Genomic DNA, 16511 nt, shown 5'->3' with positions numbered 1-16511 from the left:
CCCAAGCCTTTGCCTGCAGACCGGCCACTCTGTGACGACTCTACCAAAAACCAACAAGCCGTTCAAGCTTTTACAAGAGTGAAAGAGCAGAGACGGCAGTTTAGTATTTGAGCCAGGAATTTATGTGCACAAGTGTTTTGGGATGTGCACTGAAGCTCAGCCTGTTAATCAGACCAGCCCATGTAACAAAAAGAATTGGAGGCTGGCTTCTTAAACACACACATCCACATTTTTAAGGGTTGTTTGTTTTCCTGTGCTTACAATTTTTAATGCACGTGCCTTTATTTCACAAAACATGTGGCTGGGCGCAGTGGCTCACGCCTGTTATCCCAGCACTTTGGGAGGCCGAGGTGGGTGGATCACCTGAGGTGGGGAGTTCAATACCACCCTGACCAACGTGGAGAAACCCCGTCTCCACTAAAATACAAAATTAGCTGGATGTGGTGGCACATGCCTGTAATATCAGCTACTCAGGAGGCTGAGGCGGGAGAATTGCTTGAACCCAGGAGGCAGAGTTTGCAGTGAGCCGAGATCGTACCATTGCACTCCAGCCTGGGCAAAAAGAGCAAAACTCTGCCTAAAAAAAAAAAATGTAGAATATCTCTTAAGATTTCCGTTACAGTAAAAACCATATGCAATAAATACCTCATTGTAAGCTTACCCAAAATTGATAGATGTGAACCTTTTAACAGAAGAACAGAAGTTTAAGTTATTGTTTAATGTAATCAGTTTTCATTTTAATATCTTTGAAATCTTTTTTAAAGGACTGTAGTTTTGTAATGGACTTTTCAAGCCTTCCTTCCATTGTTTCTCTTCCTTTCACTGGCTCCACATGTTTCCTGGGGAGTAGCCTGGAATTTAAAGTTGGGTGCAGGTTTTAGAAAGCTGTTGCTGTTAACAATAATTCTCCCGGCCATCTCCGCTCCACTACTCAAAAATGACTGACTCCTTGCTCAGAGGAGCAAAAACATCTTCTCGTCCCTTTCTTACAGCCATTTTCTTGCTTTTCCACAAAGATATTATTTAAAGTGGGATATTTTTGTAACTGGGAGACCAATGAGCTTTTCGGTCTTTTCCTGACTTGTTAAGGTTTATGGGTTTCTAAATCTAATAACTATAGCCATACCACCCTGAACACGCCCGATCTCGTCTAAATCTAATAACTGGTGTCATGGAATTTTGAGTAACCAAAGATTCATTCCAGTCTCACTTAAAAAAATAAATTCTGCTGGGCACAGTGGCTCATGCCTGCAATCCCAGCACTTTGGGAGGCCAAGGTGGGCAGATCACTTGAAGTCAGAAGTTTGAGACCAGCCTGGTCAACGTGGCAAGACCCCGTCTCTACTAAAAGTACAAAAATTAGCCGGGCATGGTGGCGTGTGCCTGTAATCCCAGCTACTTGGGAGGCTGAGGCACGAGAATCACTTGAACCTGGGAGGTGAAGGCTGCAGCGAGCGAGATCGTGCCATTGTACTCCAGCCTAGGGGACAGAGGGAGACCCTATCTCAAAAAAAAAGATAGGTGAAAAGAAAAAAAAGGTTGTAAACATTTGTGCCCAGTGCCTTTATATTTATATAACATTTTCACTGTGACCAGGCTTGATGATATTCAAGTTTTCTATTTGTGTGTGTGTATGATGAACACAACGAAAATGTACTGCCTTTTTTTTCCTATTATAAAAGTGATACTGAAATATGCTAATTAATATATTAATTTTAGTTAAATGCTGCTAATATGCATACCTCTTACTTGAAGGTTTTTATATGTTTTGATAACTTTAATAACTTCAGGTGATGTCTGTATAATTTTTAAAGTGCAGCTCTAACAAATGTGCCTTACAACTCCTGATTAAACGGCATCTTGAAAGTTTTAAAATGTGATCGTGTATACTGCAATTCAAAGAGGCTTCTTGTCAGCAGTCAAGTGATGATGGAAAACTGTAACAGTTTGTAAAGTTCCTCTTTGCTTTTTCCTAAAATGAGAGAGAAGAAAGAAGTGTTTAATGTAGTCCTCAGATGAGTGCTTTTTAAGCTCCTTAGCTCTGTTGAAGCCAAGGAGGGTGTATGTGTGTAACTGCCCAACTGGTTCATTTTGCCCGCTGCCTGGATACAGCCTATTCATCAAGACAGAGGAATTGCAACAGAGAAAGAGTTTAATTCATGCAGAGCTGGCTAAACAGGAGACCGGAATATTATTATTACTCAAATCAGTCTCCCTGAAATTTTTGAAACTGGGGTTTTCTGTGTGTGTATGTGTGTGTGTGTGTGTGTGTGTGGTGTTTTTTGTTGTTTGTTTTTTGTTTTGAGACGAAGTCTTGCTCTTGTTGCCCAGGCTGGAGTGCAATGGTGCGATATTGGCTCACCGCAACCTACACCTCCCAGGTTCAAGCGGTTCTCCTGCCTCAGGCTCCCTAGTAGCTGGGATTACAGGCATGCGCCACTACACCCGGTTAAATTTGTATTTTTAGTAGAGATGGGGTTTCTCCATGTTGGTCAGGCTGGTCTCAAACTCCTGACCTCAGGTGGTCCACCTGCCTCGGCCTCCCAAAGTGCTGGGATTACAGGCGTGAGCCACCGTGCCCGGCCGTGTTTTGTTTTGTTTTTTTCTTGAGATGGAGTCTCACTCTATTGCCCAGGCTGGAGTGCAGTAGTGCGATCTCGGCTCACTGCAACCTGGGTTCAGGTGATTCTCCTGCCTCAGCCTCCCAAGTAGCTGGGACTACAGGTGTGCACCACCATGCCCAGCTAATTTTTGTACTTTTAGTAGAGATGGGGTTTTGCCCTGTTGGCCAGGCTGGTCTTGAACTTCTGACCTCAAGTGATCCTTCCACTTTGGCCTCCCAAAGTCTGGGATTACAGGTGTGAGCCACGGTGCCTGGCTGAAACTAGTTTTTTTAATGGATAATTTGGTGGGTAGGGGGATGGAATTAGGGAATAGTATGCATTTTTGTTTTTTAAATTTTGTTTTGCCATTATAAAAATACTTGTTTTTTTATAGCAAATACAGAGAACATCAAAAGCAACAGAGAAAAAAACTTAAAAAGCACCATTTATGGGCACCCACTGTTAATCTTGGCAAAATTCCTTTTAAGATAGAAAGTACAGAGGGCAGGAAGTAGGACGGAAAAAGAAGGAAAGAACTTTGGTATTCTCATTTCTTTTTCACTTAATATGTGTTTTCTTGAAGAATCTAAAGATAGTGTTTTCTCCTGTTATTAAAAGCTCTTTACAAACATTTCAATGGGCTACATAACATCATACAGTTGGGCCGGGCGCGGTGGCTCATGCCTGTAATCCCAGCACTTTGGGAGGCTGAGGCAGGCGGATCACGAGGTCAGGAGATCGAGACTATCCTAGCAAACACGGTGAAACCCCGTCTCTACTAAAAAATACAACAAATTAGCCGGGTGTGGTGGTGGGCACCTGTAGTCCCAGCTACGCAAGAGGCTGAGGCAGGAGAATGGCGTGAACCTGGGAGGCGGAGCTTGCAATGAGCCGAGATCGAGCCACTGCACTCCAGCCTGGGCAACAGAGCGAGACTCTGTCTCAACAAACAAACAAACAAACAAACAAAAACAACAAAAAAATCATACAGTTGGATCTTTTTTTTTTTTTTTGAGCCAATCTTGCTCTATCACCCAGGCTGGAGTGCAGTGGTGTGATCATGGCTCAGCGCAGCCTCAACCTCCTGGGCTCAAGTGATCCTTTTAGCCTCACAAGTAGGTGGGATCACAGGCACACACCACCATGCCTAATTTTTAAAATTTTTTGTAGAGATGGGATCTCACTATGTTGCCCAGGCTGGTCTTGAACTCATGGGCTCAAGTGATCCTCTAGCCTCAGTCTTCCAAAGTGTTGGGATTACAGGCGTGAGCCACTGCACTCGGACATAATGTTTTGATATTCAATTGTTGCTTAACATTTTGTTTCCAAATTTTCCCAGCAATAAATAACAGGAACATCTATAAATCTTTGTCAACATTTTTTCTCCTTAGAAACAGAAACCTAGGCCAGGTGCGACAGCTCACACCTAAATCCCAGCACTTTGGGAGGACAAGGTGGGAGGATCACTTGAGGTCAGGAATTTGAGACCAGCCTGGCCAACACAGCAAAACCCAGTCTCAGCTGGGCGTGGTGGTGTGTTTACCTGTAATCCCATCTACTTGGGAGGGTGAGGCAGGAGAATCGCTTGAACCAGGGAGGCAGAGGTTCCAGTGAGCCAAGGTCTCCCCACTGCAATCCAGCCTGTGTGACAGAGTGAAACTTTGTCTAAAAAGAACCAAAACAAAAAAGGAAACAGAGACCTAGACATGGGATTACAGCAAAGGTTTTGAACATTTTAAGGCTTTTGAGAGCCAGATTCAGACAGTCAGTAGTTTTACATGAGAGTGCTACAACATCCTCACTAAGTAGTATTTGGGTTCATCATAATTTTAAATAATTTTAGTGTGTCAATTTGAACACGAGTGATATAAAAACTAAAAACTTGAATTCAATAATTTTACAATTGTATTGCATCTTAAAATATTTTATGGTAAACTTGGATAAAGTATATAAATAATCCAAGGGTGTAAAGTAGAAAGTGAAAGCTCCCTTCTCCCAGTTCCAGCCCCCTGATGTTGCAATATTAAACGTTGTATATCCTTACAGACATGCATCTTTAATTTTTGCCCTCATGTACATTACTCATTTAAAAATTATTTCTGTTGAGTAGATTCCTAAAAGTAAGACTGCTGTATTATATGATCTTTTTAAAGTATGTTGCTAAATTTCCCCTCCCTTCCCCAAAAAATTCCAATTTGCACAAATATACATGCACACATGCACACAATACAGTAATGTGGATACTAAGCATAAAACATGTTCTCTGTAGAAAAATCTGAAAATAAAGAAAAGGACCGGGAAGAAGTTTAAAGTTGGCTTTCAGCCCACCAATAGACAGAACACTATATAACACGATTAACTATGTGGTGCATGTAATTTATATATACATATAATTTTATTTATTTATTTAATTTTTCAGACAGGGCCCAGGCTAGAGTGCAGTGGCAGAATCACGGCTGACTGCAGCCTCGAGCTCCCGGGCTCAAGCTATACCCCCACCTCAGCCTCCCGAGTAGCTGGGACTACAGGTGTGCTCCACTAAGCCCGGCTAATTTATTATTTGTAGAGGCGGGGTCTCGCTATGTTGCCCAGGCTTACTATTTTAAAGTAGATGTAGGATACAAATTAAAAAAAATCTCCTTCCACGTAGGTAAAGGAGGAAATACCGTGCCTTGTTAATAAGTAATTCCCTCATGATCCTTTTTCCTAGGAACTTGGGTGAGAAATCATAACCTTGTCCTGATCTTTTTAAACAGCAATTTAGCATTTTCATCTCCCTGGCAACCCAAGGCGCCTTGGCTTCCTTGGTCTTCCGAGTGATTGATAATGACCCCACCCAATATAATCTTTTTATTTGTTGCATCTAACCAATCTAACCCCTAGCGCGGGGCTAGGGGGCGTTCCCACCGGCGCGCCGGCGAGCTGAGCCTGCCTTACGTCTGCTGTGCGTCATCAGTCCGAGCCAAAGGCACTATTGGCCCGTTCCGTTCAACGAAGTGGTTGCTTTTTTGTCCCGGCAATGAGTTGCGCCGGGGCGGCGGCGGCTCCCTGCCTTTGGCGGCTGCGCCCGGGGGCCCAGCGGTCCCTCTCAGGTAAAGGGAGGCGCGCAGTCACAGTCCTGCGCCGGGCTAGCGAGCTAGGGAATTTTCGCTTGAGGTTTGGGTCGAAGAGGTCACGGGGGAGAGGTTCGTAACGTCACAGCCCTGCGACGGAGCGCGACTGCGTGACTTCAGCCTCCGGGGCTCTGGAGGGCGGGGCGGGGCCTGTAGTTCCCCGCGAGAGTGATAGGAGGACCGGGGTGGTTTCGGGAATGACGCAATTGCACACCTGTGCAGTGATGTCACGGCAGGTGCGGCCAGCGTTCCGAGTTGAGGACAGTTGGCGACACTGAAAATTCAGCGTCTCCGGGAGTCTGTTTGTAGTCTTTGCCCAGGGCCTTGCCAGGCAAAGGGTAGCCCGACGACCAGCAGCCTCCGCTACTTCTGGGCGCTCGCTAGAAGTACAGATTTTCGGGCCCCACCCCGACCTACTTGGTCGGTATCTGTGATCTGTGAACAGGACCTTTAGGTGATTTGCATGCCCTGTAAACTTTGAGAGCCATCAGTGTAGTAGGAGTATCGAATTTAGAGTAGAGAGACATGGTTTTGGACCCTGGTTCCTGCTTTCCTTGTTTCATCTGTGCTGCCTTAGAAAATTGTCATGAGCCCGGGTGCGGTGGCTCCGGCCTATAATCTCAGCACTTTGAGGGCCGAGGCTGGAGGATCACCTGAGGTCAGGAGTTTGAGACCAGCCTGGCCAACATGGTGAAACCCCGCCTCTACTAAAAATACAAAAATCTGCCGGGCGTGATGGCAGGTGCCCGTAATCCCAGCTACTCAGGAGGCTGAGACAGGAGAATCGCTTGAACCCGGGAGGCAGAGGTTGCGTTGAGGCGAGATTGCACCACTGCACTGCAGCCTGGGCGTCAGAGCGAGAGACTGTGTTTCCCCCCCGCGCAAAAAAAAAAAAAAAAAAAAAAAATTGTGATGAAGTCGTTTTCTCAACGTTAAATTACCATGTACCACTTTCGGGATTTTTGCCTAATGGCAGTACTGCTTGAACTTTTGATTACTACATGTGTTTTTTTTGTATAGCTATGTCCCATTTAAAAATTAATTTCCTTGAAACGAAATCCTTATGGTGAATGGGAAGCCAGTGCCACTTGCCAGAAATGGATAAGTAATCATTAAAAAACCGAAATTAAAAAGTTATAAAATTGTATTAAATGCTGTCTTTTGTTACAAAGGGGAAATTAGCAAGTGTTGGGAAGTTGTTGAGGATATATCAGCTGTAAATGGAGATATCTTCCTTAATGAAAGAGATTGCAAGAGAATTTAAAAGAGTACCCTTTCCTACATGGGGTTATTTGCTGCATATCCATAAGCCACTTAAAATTTTGTAGGTACCACACTGGCATGTTTCACACTTTGGGAAAATATGGACATAAAGTGATGCATTTGAGAGCTTCTAGCACCAAGCCTCAATTTTATTTTAAAGTGTGTGGTAATGCAGGCAAAACTCCAAGGGTTGTTGAATGTGAATTTTAATGCTGCTCTGTTCAGCCAGTGAGCATGACAGAATAAGATTCATTTCTGTTTATAAAGTTACTTTGCTTCTTATATCTTATTTTATCCTCATAACTCAGTAAGATAATTTTATTATTGTATTGTATGTTTTCCCTTAAAAAGGAAAGAGCCTGATTATTGCCTTTTTTTTTTTTTTTTTTTTTTGAGACAGAGTCTTGCTCTGTCGCCCAGGCTGTAGTGCAGTGGTGCCATCTCAGCTCACTGCAACCTCCACCTCCTGGGTTCAGACTCCCGAGTAGCTGAGGCTGCAGGCATGCACCACCATGCCTGGCTAATTTTTGAATTTTTGGTAGAGACGGGGTTTTGCCATGATGACCAGGCTGGTCTCGAACTCCTGACCTCAAGTGATTCTCCCTCCTTGGCTTCCCAAAGTGCTGGGATTACAGGCATGAGTCGCCGCACCCAGCCAGTGATTACTGCCAATTTTATATGTAGGAAATGTCGATCCTGATTTTCCCAAGGCTAGTGTTAGAGATGGGACACATGTTTTCTGTTTCTTTTTTTCTTTTTTTGAGACAGAGTCTCACTCTGTCACCCAGGCTGGAGTGTAATGGTATAATCTCAGCTCACTGCAACCTTTGCCTACTGGGTTCAAGTGATTGTTCTGCCTCAGCCTCCTGAGTAGCTGGGACTACAGGCGCACGCCACAATGCCTGGCTAATTTTTATATTTTTGGTAGAGATGGGGTTTCAACATTTTGGCCAGGCTGGTCTTGAACTCCTGGTCTCAAGCAATCCACCTGCCTCAGCTTCCCAAAGTGCTGGGATCACAGGCGTGAGCCACCACACCCGGCCTATCCAGTCTCTTGAGTCAGATATGCTCAGTGAGATGGAGAGGATCATGGCGAGGAGTAGACCAAAGCTGGGTCATTATGCTTCAGAACTTACGTCCACGCTTCTTTGTTATAAGTGTGACATTTACAACCCCATCTGGTAGAAGATTTCAAGTTCAGAGCCACCCCAAATTTCACCAGCCCACCTCACTACCTCGTGTCCAAAGCACTCAAGCCTTTGTCATGAAAGAACCACATATGTATCCAAAATGAATTTTTTCCACATATTCACTGGCTGTTGAAGTTAGCCTAAGTAAAAAGAAGTTTGCATAAAAGACATGGTAGTCACGGTTAAGAGCCCTAAAACATTACAAAGTGATACCAGTGCTTGCTGGGCGTGGTGGCTCACGCCTGTAATCCCAGCACACTGGGAAGCCAAGATGGGAGGATTGCTTGAGCTCAGAAGTTCGAGACCAGCCTGGGCAACATGGTGAAACCCCGTCTCTACTAAAAATACAAAAATGTATCTGGGCGTGGTGGCGCCTGCCTGTAGTCCTAGCTACTCTGGAGTCCTAGCTGCTCTAGAGGCTGAAACAGGAGAATTGCCTGAGTCCGAAAGGTGGAGTTTGCGGTGAGCTGAGATCGCGCCTCTGTACTCCAGCCTGGGCAATACAGTCCGAGTCTGTCTCAAAAAAAAAAAAAAAAAAAAAAAAAAAAGTGATACCAGTGCAGATCGAAGCTACCATTACAAACTAAATGACCCCTAGGTCTCTATTTTCCGTATCTGCAAAATTAGGTGAATACACCTTACACACCTAAGAATGCTGCAAAACTCCTCTCTGGCAGGGAAAAAAACCTTTTGAGTTACTCTAATATAAGGCTCAGAGAATATAATTAAGGCGTTAAGGTTAGGAGATTTATTTTTAAAGATAAAATATAATCTGTCATGAAGAATTTACATTTTGAAGATGAGAGTTCATTTGAATTGATTTTGGACCATAATGAAGTGAAATCTAGGCTCCAAGGCTAGTCTCAAAATCGAATGCCCAAGGGTGTGGGGTTTTTAATTTTTTTTTCTGTTTTTTTTTGTTTTGTTTTGTTTTTAGACAGAGTCTCACTCTGTTGCCCAGGCTGGAGTGCAGTGGCACAATCTTGGCTCACTGCAGTCTGCCTCCTGGTTTCAAGCTATTCTCCTGCCTCAGCCTCCCAAGGAGCTGGAATTAAAGGCACGTGCGAACACACCCAGCTAATTTTTGTATTTTTGGTAGAGATGGGGTTTCACCATGTTGGTGAGGCTGGTCTCAAACTCCTGACCTCAGGCGATCCATTCTCCTTGGCTTCCCAAAGTGTTGGGATTACAGGCGTGAGCCACTGCGCCTGGACAGGTGTGGATTTTAAGAGAACTTAGTCTGTGGTTGTCAGCCTTGGCTGAAGAGAAGACTTATGCGCAGAGCTTCTAAACAATATCAGTTCAAAGAGCCCCCTCCCAGAGATTGACTGGGGAAGAGCACGGTGTTTTTGAAAGCTCTCTATGGGCCTCTCCTGTACAGCCTGGGCTGGGGAGAAGCAGGCCAGAGGGCCGGTGAACCGGAGAACCATGCCCATCTAGAAGTGGTCACCATGTTAACTGCCTGGTAAGAAGGTAGGCTCAGCATTTCCGGATCTTTGTACACTTAAAGTGAATCCAGAAATCCAGATCTTTAGGTAAAATCCTCTGTTTTAACACTGTAGGTTAAACAGAGTCCATTTATGGGCACGCCTGGCCCATGGGGAGCTGATTTGTGACCTCCATCCCAAAGTGCCCTTTCTTCTGTCGTAAAAGGAACATCTGGATTTTACCTGAGCGTAACGAAGAATACACACTTGCATTTCAGCTTATGGGAGAAGAATCAGTGTCAGATTTCGCAGTTCAGGAATGACCTTAGACAATATCAATCGGGCAGCTTTGGATCGAATAATCCGGGTGGATCATGCAGGCGAATATGGAGCAAACCGCATCTATGCCGGGCAGATGGCCGTCCTGGGTCGGACCAGCGTCGGGCCAGTCATTCAGGTGGGTACTTCTTCATCTCCCTCACCCTGGTCTACTGAATGGGCAGATCCAAAAGCCTTCAAGTAAATCAATCACAGGAGATCAAGTGTTCCCCAGGGAGATGCCATTGTCTCCAGGACAGCGAAAATTGGTTCTTGGTAGAGAGATGGGGAGCAACAAGCATATTGTTCTTTTTATGGTTAAAGCACAGAGAGACATACAGTACATGGACAGGTATGCGGTATATCTTTGGTATCAGTACTCCGTGACAGGGGCAGGCAATAATGAAAAAAGATTGAGAATCGCTCAGCACAGCATTCAACTGTGCTGAAAGGTTGCAGTTGGCCCCCCGCCATGCCAGTGGAAATATTGTATCCTAAGAGGCCATGGGAAGACCTGGAATTTGTAGTTACACAGACCCGGTTCACATTTTGGCTCTCTCCCACCTCCTACCTGTGTGACCTTGAGGATGTCACAGGACTTCTCTGGGTTTCCATTTCCATATCGGCAAAATAGCCTCATAATGGCCTGGGTTTGGGTAAGGAACCAGGCCTGGCCCATAAAGGTCAAGTTTGTACAAGTTAAATGGCCTGCCCTGATCCCTTGGGCAAGCTACTTAGCCTCTCTGTGCTTGTTTCTTGTGTATACTGGGGCAGTCATCGTGTGTCCTTCACAGGGATTGTGTGGATTGAATGAATTGCTTGCATAAAGCTATTTGACGGCCCCTGGCACTTAGGAAGTGCCATCTAAGTGTTAGCTGCAGCTAGCATTCTCCCTTTTTCCTCTGATGTAAATAATATTCGGGGCCAGGTATGGTGGCTCAACGCCTGTAATCGCAGCACTTTGGGAGGCCGAGGCTGATGGACCACTTGAGCCCAGGAGCTTGGGCAACATGACGAGACCCCGTCTCTACAAAAAATACAAAAATTAGCTGGGTGCAATGGCTCACATCTGTAATCCCAGCACTTTGGGAAGCTGTGGCGGGTGGATCACCTGAGGTCAGGAGTTTGAGATCAGCCTGGCCAACAAGGCAAAACCCTGTCTCTACTAAAAATACAAAACAAATTAGCCAGGCATGGTGGTGCACGTGCCCAGCTGCTTGGAAGGCTGAGGCAGGAGAATTGCTTGAACCTGGGAGGCAGAGGTTGCAGTGAGCTGAGATCGCACCACTGCACTCCAGCCTGGGCAACAGAGTGAGACTCTGTCTCAAACACACCCACACCCACACACACACACACACAACAAAATTAGCCAGGTGTAGTGGCATGCGGCTGTAATCCCAGCTAATTTGAGAGGCTGAGGTAGGAGGATCGCTTAAGCCTGGAGGTTGAGGCTGTAGTGAGCCATGAGCTTGCTACTGCACTACAGTCTGGGTGACAGAGTGAGACCCTGTCTCAAAACAAACAAACCACAACAACAAGATGATACTATTCTAGGAGTCTGGAAGGAAGTTACACAACAGCTAATGTTCTGCCTTCCTGATTTTGAAATGGGTTAAACATGTCATTTCTTACGTGTGTGGACCCTTGTCATTTACTAGGCACATTGTGGGCCTGAGAGACTTCTCCTGGAACCGTGGTTCATGGCAGTCTTACTTGGAGTTGAGATAATAGACTCTTTGGTATTCTTGGCATTCTCTTCTCTTTGTCAAAGATTCCTTTAGTCTGATGTTTTACTGTTTCCATTGACGTTTTGAGGGGAATGGGGGAGACAGCATTTCCATCATTTTCTCTGTTTCTGCTTTGCTCCCTGTATGCCGCTTGGATGAGTGGGAGGCCTCTATGGAATGCTTGCACATCTTTATTTTTATGTTTCTTGCAGAAAATGTGGGATCAAGAAAAGGACCATTTGAAAAAGTTCAATGAGTTGATGGTTACGTTCAGGGTCCGGCCGACAGTTCTGATGCCCTTTTGGAACGTGCTGGGGTTTGCACTGGGTACGTGTCTCTCTAGAAGAGCTTATGCAAGCTTCGGGATCTAGGATGATTAAATTCTTCAGGTATCATGTTCACAATTCTTGCTGTGTCCTCTTATGACCTCATTCTGTTTACTCTATATTTTTCCAAAGTTAAATTGACTGCCTTTTTTTTGTGTGTGGCTTAAATTTATTTAAGATAGAATCTTAATGTAAGTATTTAAAAAAAAAAAAAGGCCGGGCGCGGTGCCTCACACCTGTAACCCCAGCACTTTGAGAGGCCGATGTGGGCAGATCATGAGGTCAGGAGTTTGAGACCAGCCTGACCAACATGGTGAAACCCCCAACTCTGTTAAAAACACAAAAATTAGCTGGGCATGGTGGCGCACACCTGTAATCCCAGCTACTTGGGAGGCTGAGGCGGGAGAATCGCTTGAACCTGGGAGATGGAGGTTTCAGTGAGCCGAGATCGGCCCACTGCACTCCAGCCTGGGTGACAGAGCGAGACTGTGTCTCAAAAAAAAAAAAAAAACAGAGCCAGGGTCTCACTCTGTTGCCCAGGCTGGAGTGCAGTGGTGTAGTCGTAGCTCACTGAAACCTCAAACTCTTGGGTTCAAGTGATCCTCCCACCTAACTCTCTGAGCCTGAGTAGCTTGGACTACTGGCGCATGCCACCACGCACAGCTCTATTTTTTATGTAGAGATGGGGTCTCGTTATGTTACCTAGGCTGGTCTCAAACTGCTGGCCTCAAGCCATCCTCCCTCTCTGGCCTCCCGGAAGTGCTAGGATTACAAGCGTGAGGCACCGCACCTGGCCTAATGTCAGTATTATAAATAGAAAATACGGTAAAAATAAACAACAGAGAAAAAAGCTAGTATAATTCAGTTGCAGCCAAATACTGTTCCCTGACAAAGATTCTCAACCTGAGATCTGTTCACTCTTTTAAAAAATGGAGAAGAATAAACGGTATAAAAGATGAAAGATATACTCACCCCAAATGCTGACTTTCTCTTGGCCACGGTCAGCATAAAACAGCATTGAAAAGAGAATGGCTTTTCTTACTGTATAATTCCAGGTTTAACACTGGGATCCAGTCTCCCCTAAAATAGTGGTTCTCCCTCAGGGTGAGTTTGTCCTTCTGATGAGGACATGTGGCAGTATCTAGGGACTTTTTTTTTTTTTTTGAGATGGAGTCTCGCTCTGTCACCCAGGCTGGAGTGCAGTGGCACAATCTTGGCTCATTGCAACCTCCGCCTCCCGGCATCAAGCGATTTTCCTGCCTCAGCCTCCCAAGTAGCTGGGATTACAGATGCCCACCACCACACTGACTAATTTTTGTATTTTTAGTAGAGACAGGGTTTCACCATGTTAGCCAGGTTGGTCTCGAACTCCTGACCTCAGGCGATCCGCCCACCTTGGCCTCCCAAAGTGCTGGGATTACAGGCGTGATCCATCGCGCCCAGCAGCCCTCGGGACAGTTTTGGTTGTCAAAACTTAGTTGGCACTGCTGGCATCTAGTTGGTGGAGGTCAGGGATGCAGCCAAATTTCCTACCATGCATTGGACAGCCCCTGTCACAAAGAATGACCCAGCCCGATGTCTGGTGCAGAGGTTGAGAAGCCCTGACCACAGATGATCTCCATTACCGGTCATATCTGTCTCTTACTTTTCTGGTCTGGGTTTAACAATCCCAGGGGCGGGGACCGCCTTGCTTGGGAAGGAAGGTGCCATGGCCTGCACTGTGGCGGTGGAAGAGAGCATAGCACATCACTACAACAACCAGATCAGGAAGCTGATGGAGGAGGACCCTGAAAAATACGAGGAACTTCTTCAGGTATTTGTCTGTGCTCTAGAACGGGGCTGCTCAAGGAGGAGAAGGGCAGATAGCAGTTGGGTAAGAGGAAAACCTATTAGACATTGTTAGGGGATGATGGGGGTTTAGAGGCCCAGGTCAGCACCTCAGTTTAAAGGTGAGCAATCTGAGGAATAGAGAGGTGAACCCATCTGCCCTGGCCATACAGCACAGACAGAGCTGGGACTAGAACCCTTGTCTCCTTTGTCTTTTTATTTTTTATTTAGACACGGGGTCTTGCTCTGTTGCCCAGGCTGGAGTACAGTGGCACAGTCATAGCTCACTGCATCTTCAAACTCTTGGGTTTAAGTGATCCTCCCGCCTCAGCCTCCGAGTAGCTATGGGACTACAGGTACATGCCACTACGCCCAGCTAATTTTTTTTTTCTTTTAAGAGATGGCGTCTCACTATGTTTTCCAGGCTGGTCTTGAACTCCTGGGCTCCAGTGATCCTCTCTCCTCAGCCTCCCAAAGTGCTGGAATTATAGGCATGAGCCACCACATCTAGCCAGAACCCCTGTCTCTTGAGCCCTGTCCTGTTCACTTATTTTTAATTTTTAAAATTTTTTGTAGAGACAGAGTCTCTCTACGTTGTCCAGATCGGTCTTGAACTCCTGGGCTCAAGTGATCCTCCTGCCTTGGCCTCCCAAAGTGCTGAGATGACAGATGTGAGCCACACCACCTGGTGCTTTTCACTTTTTTTTTTTTTTTTTTGAGATGGAGTCTCACTCTGTCCCCGAGGCTGGAGTGCAGTGGTCTCCGCCTGCACTGCAGCCTCCGTCTCCCGGGTTCCAGTGATTCTTCTGCCTCAGCGTCCCAGGTAGCTAGGATTACAGACACGCACCACCATGCCTAGCTAATTTTTGTATTTTTAGTAGAGACGGGGTTTCACCATGTTGGCCAGGCTGGTCTCGAACTCCTGACCTCAGGTGATCCTCCTGCCTGAGCCTCCCAAAGTGCTGGGATTGCCGGCATGAGCCACTGCGCCCGGCCCACTTCTTTATCATTGGTAGATTCTGAGCAGATGCTGTGAGCAGGAACCCTTTAGATTGAATAAATGAATAGATATCCTGAGATAATTTTCCACAGCAAATAAGGGAACTGGTTAGTTTTTTAGAGTTTAAATCTGAGGTTGGCAAACTATGGCCTGTGGCCAGCCACCTGTTTCTTTCGATAAACTTTTATTGGAACACAAGCATGTCCATTTGTTTTCATGTCTCTGGTTGCTTTTCTGGTTACAGTGGCAGAGCTGGGTAGTTGGGACAAAGTATTTACTCCCTGGCCCTTTAGAGGAAAAGCTGGCCTCTCTGTCTTAGGCCATAATAAGAGGCTTTAGCCTCCAAAATGAAATGGAACAGCAGAGAGATGGAAGGCTAACTTGCTTCGGTGTCTTTTTATTTAACCAGCTGATAAAGAAATTTCGGGATGAAGAGCTTGAGCACCATGACATAGGCCTCGACCATGATGCAGAATTGGTAGGGCCCTACTGTTACCTGTTCTGCTTTGGGACTCCTTATTTGGGAGGCTGAAGGGGAGGAGGTTTCTGTTGCCAGAAAAATACATTTTAAAGTGACAGCCAAAGGGAGAGAAAACCAATGACGTTGCTTTGACAAAAAGCAAGCAAACGCATTATTGCTCCAGATTGGGGATCTCCTTTCTTCCTTTATCCCTTCTCCTTTTCCCCAGGAGCTTTTTTTTTTTTTTTTCAGATACAGTCTCACTCTGTCTCCCATGCTGGAGTGCAGTGGTGCAGTCTTGGCTCACTGCAGCCTCCTTTTTCCGCGTTCAAGCAATTCTGCCTCAGCCTCCCGAGTAGCTGGGATGACAGGCGCGTGCCACCATGCCTGGCTAATTTTTGTATTTTTTATTTTTAGTAGAGACCGAGTTTTCACTATGTTGGCCAGGCTGGTCTCGAACTCCTGACCTCAGGTGAGCTGCCTGCCTTGGCCTCCCAGGAGCTCTTTTCCTTTTCCTGTGAGAATCTGGATGACTCCAATGCTTTGGCAGTAGTAGCAGAGGCATTCCGACATTTTGAATAACTTTCTTTGAAACTAAAATAAATTGTTCCTTAGATCTATTTCTTATCCAGAGAAATCCAAAGCTGCCCTGCCAGCCCTGAATCTTACAACTGAAAATGAGCACATAACATGTTTCTTTGTTTGCTTATTGTTTTTAACAGGCTCCAGCCTATGCCGTCCTGAAGAGCATTATCCAGGCCGGATGCAGAGTGGCGATATATTTATCAGAAAGATTGTAAAGTGTGTCCAGTTTTGCCTGTCTATAAAAGATGATAGTAGTTTACCAAGTGGCATTTGCAGAGAAACAAGTGTACAGTTATCATTGTACTTTTGTACAATGTGAATTTTGTTAATAAATTATAAGTTTTGTGGGTTTTTTTTTTTAATTCTGCAGTGTTGATTTTTCTCTGGGTTGTTTTTTCTGCCATGAGACCGACAGGTCACCAGCCTTGTTCAAGTTACAGCAAACAAAGCTGGGCCTTCTTTGGTCTCATACTTAATTTTCTTTTATATACCTGTTTTTCTTTTACATGCTATATATATATTTTTTTTTTTATTTTTTTTTTTTTTTTTTTTTTTTTTTTTTGAGACAGGGTCTTGCTCTTTTGCCCAGGCTGGGTCACAACTCACTGCAGCCTCGACCTCCCAGTCTCAAGCAAGTCCCAGCCTTCCAAGTAGCTGGGACTACAGGTGTGC

General features: G+C 45.4%; 1 protein-coding gene and 1 long non-coding RNA gene across 3 annotated transcripts; one reads left to right on the top strand and one right to left on the bottom strand.

The window, feature by feature from the left end:
• Nucleotides 1-709: 709 nt before the first annotated feature.
• On the bottom strand, nucleotides 710-5722 carry LOC116462376 (uncharacterized). Its single transcript, XR_009211802.1, has 3 exons — nucleotides 5541-5722; nucleotides 1743-1972; nucleotides 710-851 (listed from the first exon to the last, which is right to left on the bottom strand). It is a non-coding gene; the product is annotated as an uncharacterized LOC116462376 (long non-coding RNA).
• COQ7 (coenzyme Q7, hydroxylase) lies at nucleotides 5574-16187 on the top strand. Of its 2 annotated transcripts, none has more exons than XM_032144844.2 (6): nucleotides 5574-5695; nucleotides 9875-10053; nucleotides 11854-11968; nucleotides 13641-13780; nucleotides 15204-15272; nucleotides 15977-16187. In XM_032144844.2, the coding sequence occupies exons 1-6, from the start codon at nucleotides 5623-5625 to the stop codon at nucleotides 16052-16054; spliced, it is 654 nt and encodes a 217-aa protein (XP_032000735.1). In that variant the 5' UTR covers nucleotides 5574-5622; the 3' UTR covers nucleotides 16055-16187. The 2 variants fall into 2 exon arrangements, with proteins under 2 accessions (XP_032000735.1, XP_058290045.1); XM_058434062.1 differs by lacking the exon at nucleotides 5574-5695 and adding an exon at nucleotides 5731-6170.
• Nucleotides 16188-16511: the final 324 nt, after the last annotated feature.

The sequence above is a fragment of the Hylobates moloch genome, unplaced genomic scaffold (assembly GCF_009828535.3).
Source record: "Hylobates moloch isolate HMO894 unplaced genomic scaffold, HMol_V3 SCAFFOLD_23, whole genome shotgun sequence".
Classification (NCBI taxonomy): Eukaryota; Metazoa; Chordata; class Mammalia; order Primates; family Hylobatidae; genus Hylobates; species Hylobates moloch.
This window is presented reverse-complemented; position numbering and strand designations above follow the sequence as displayed.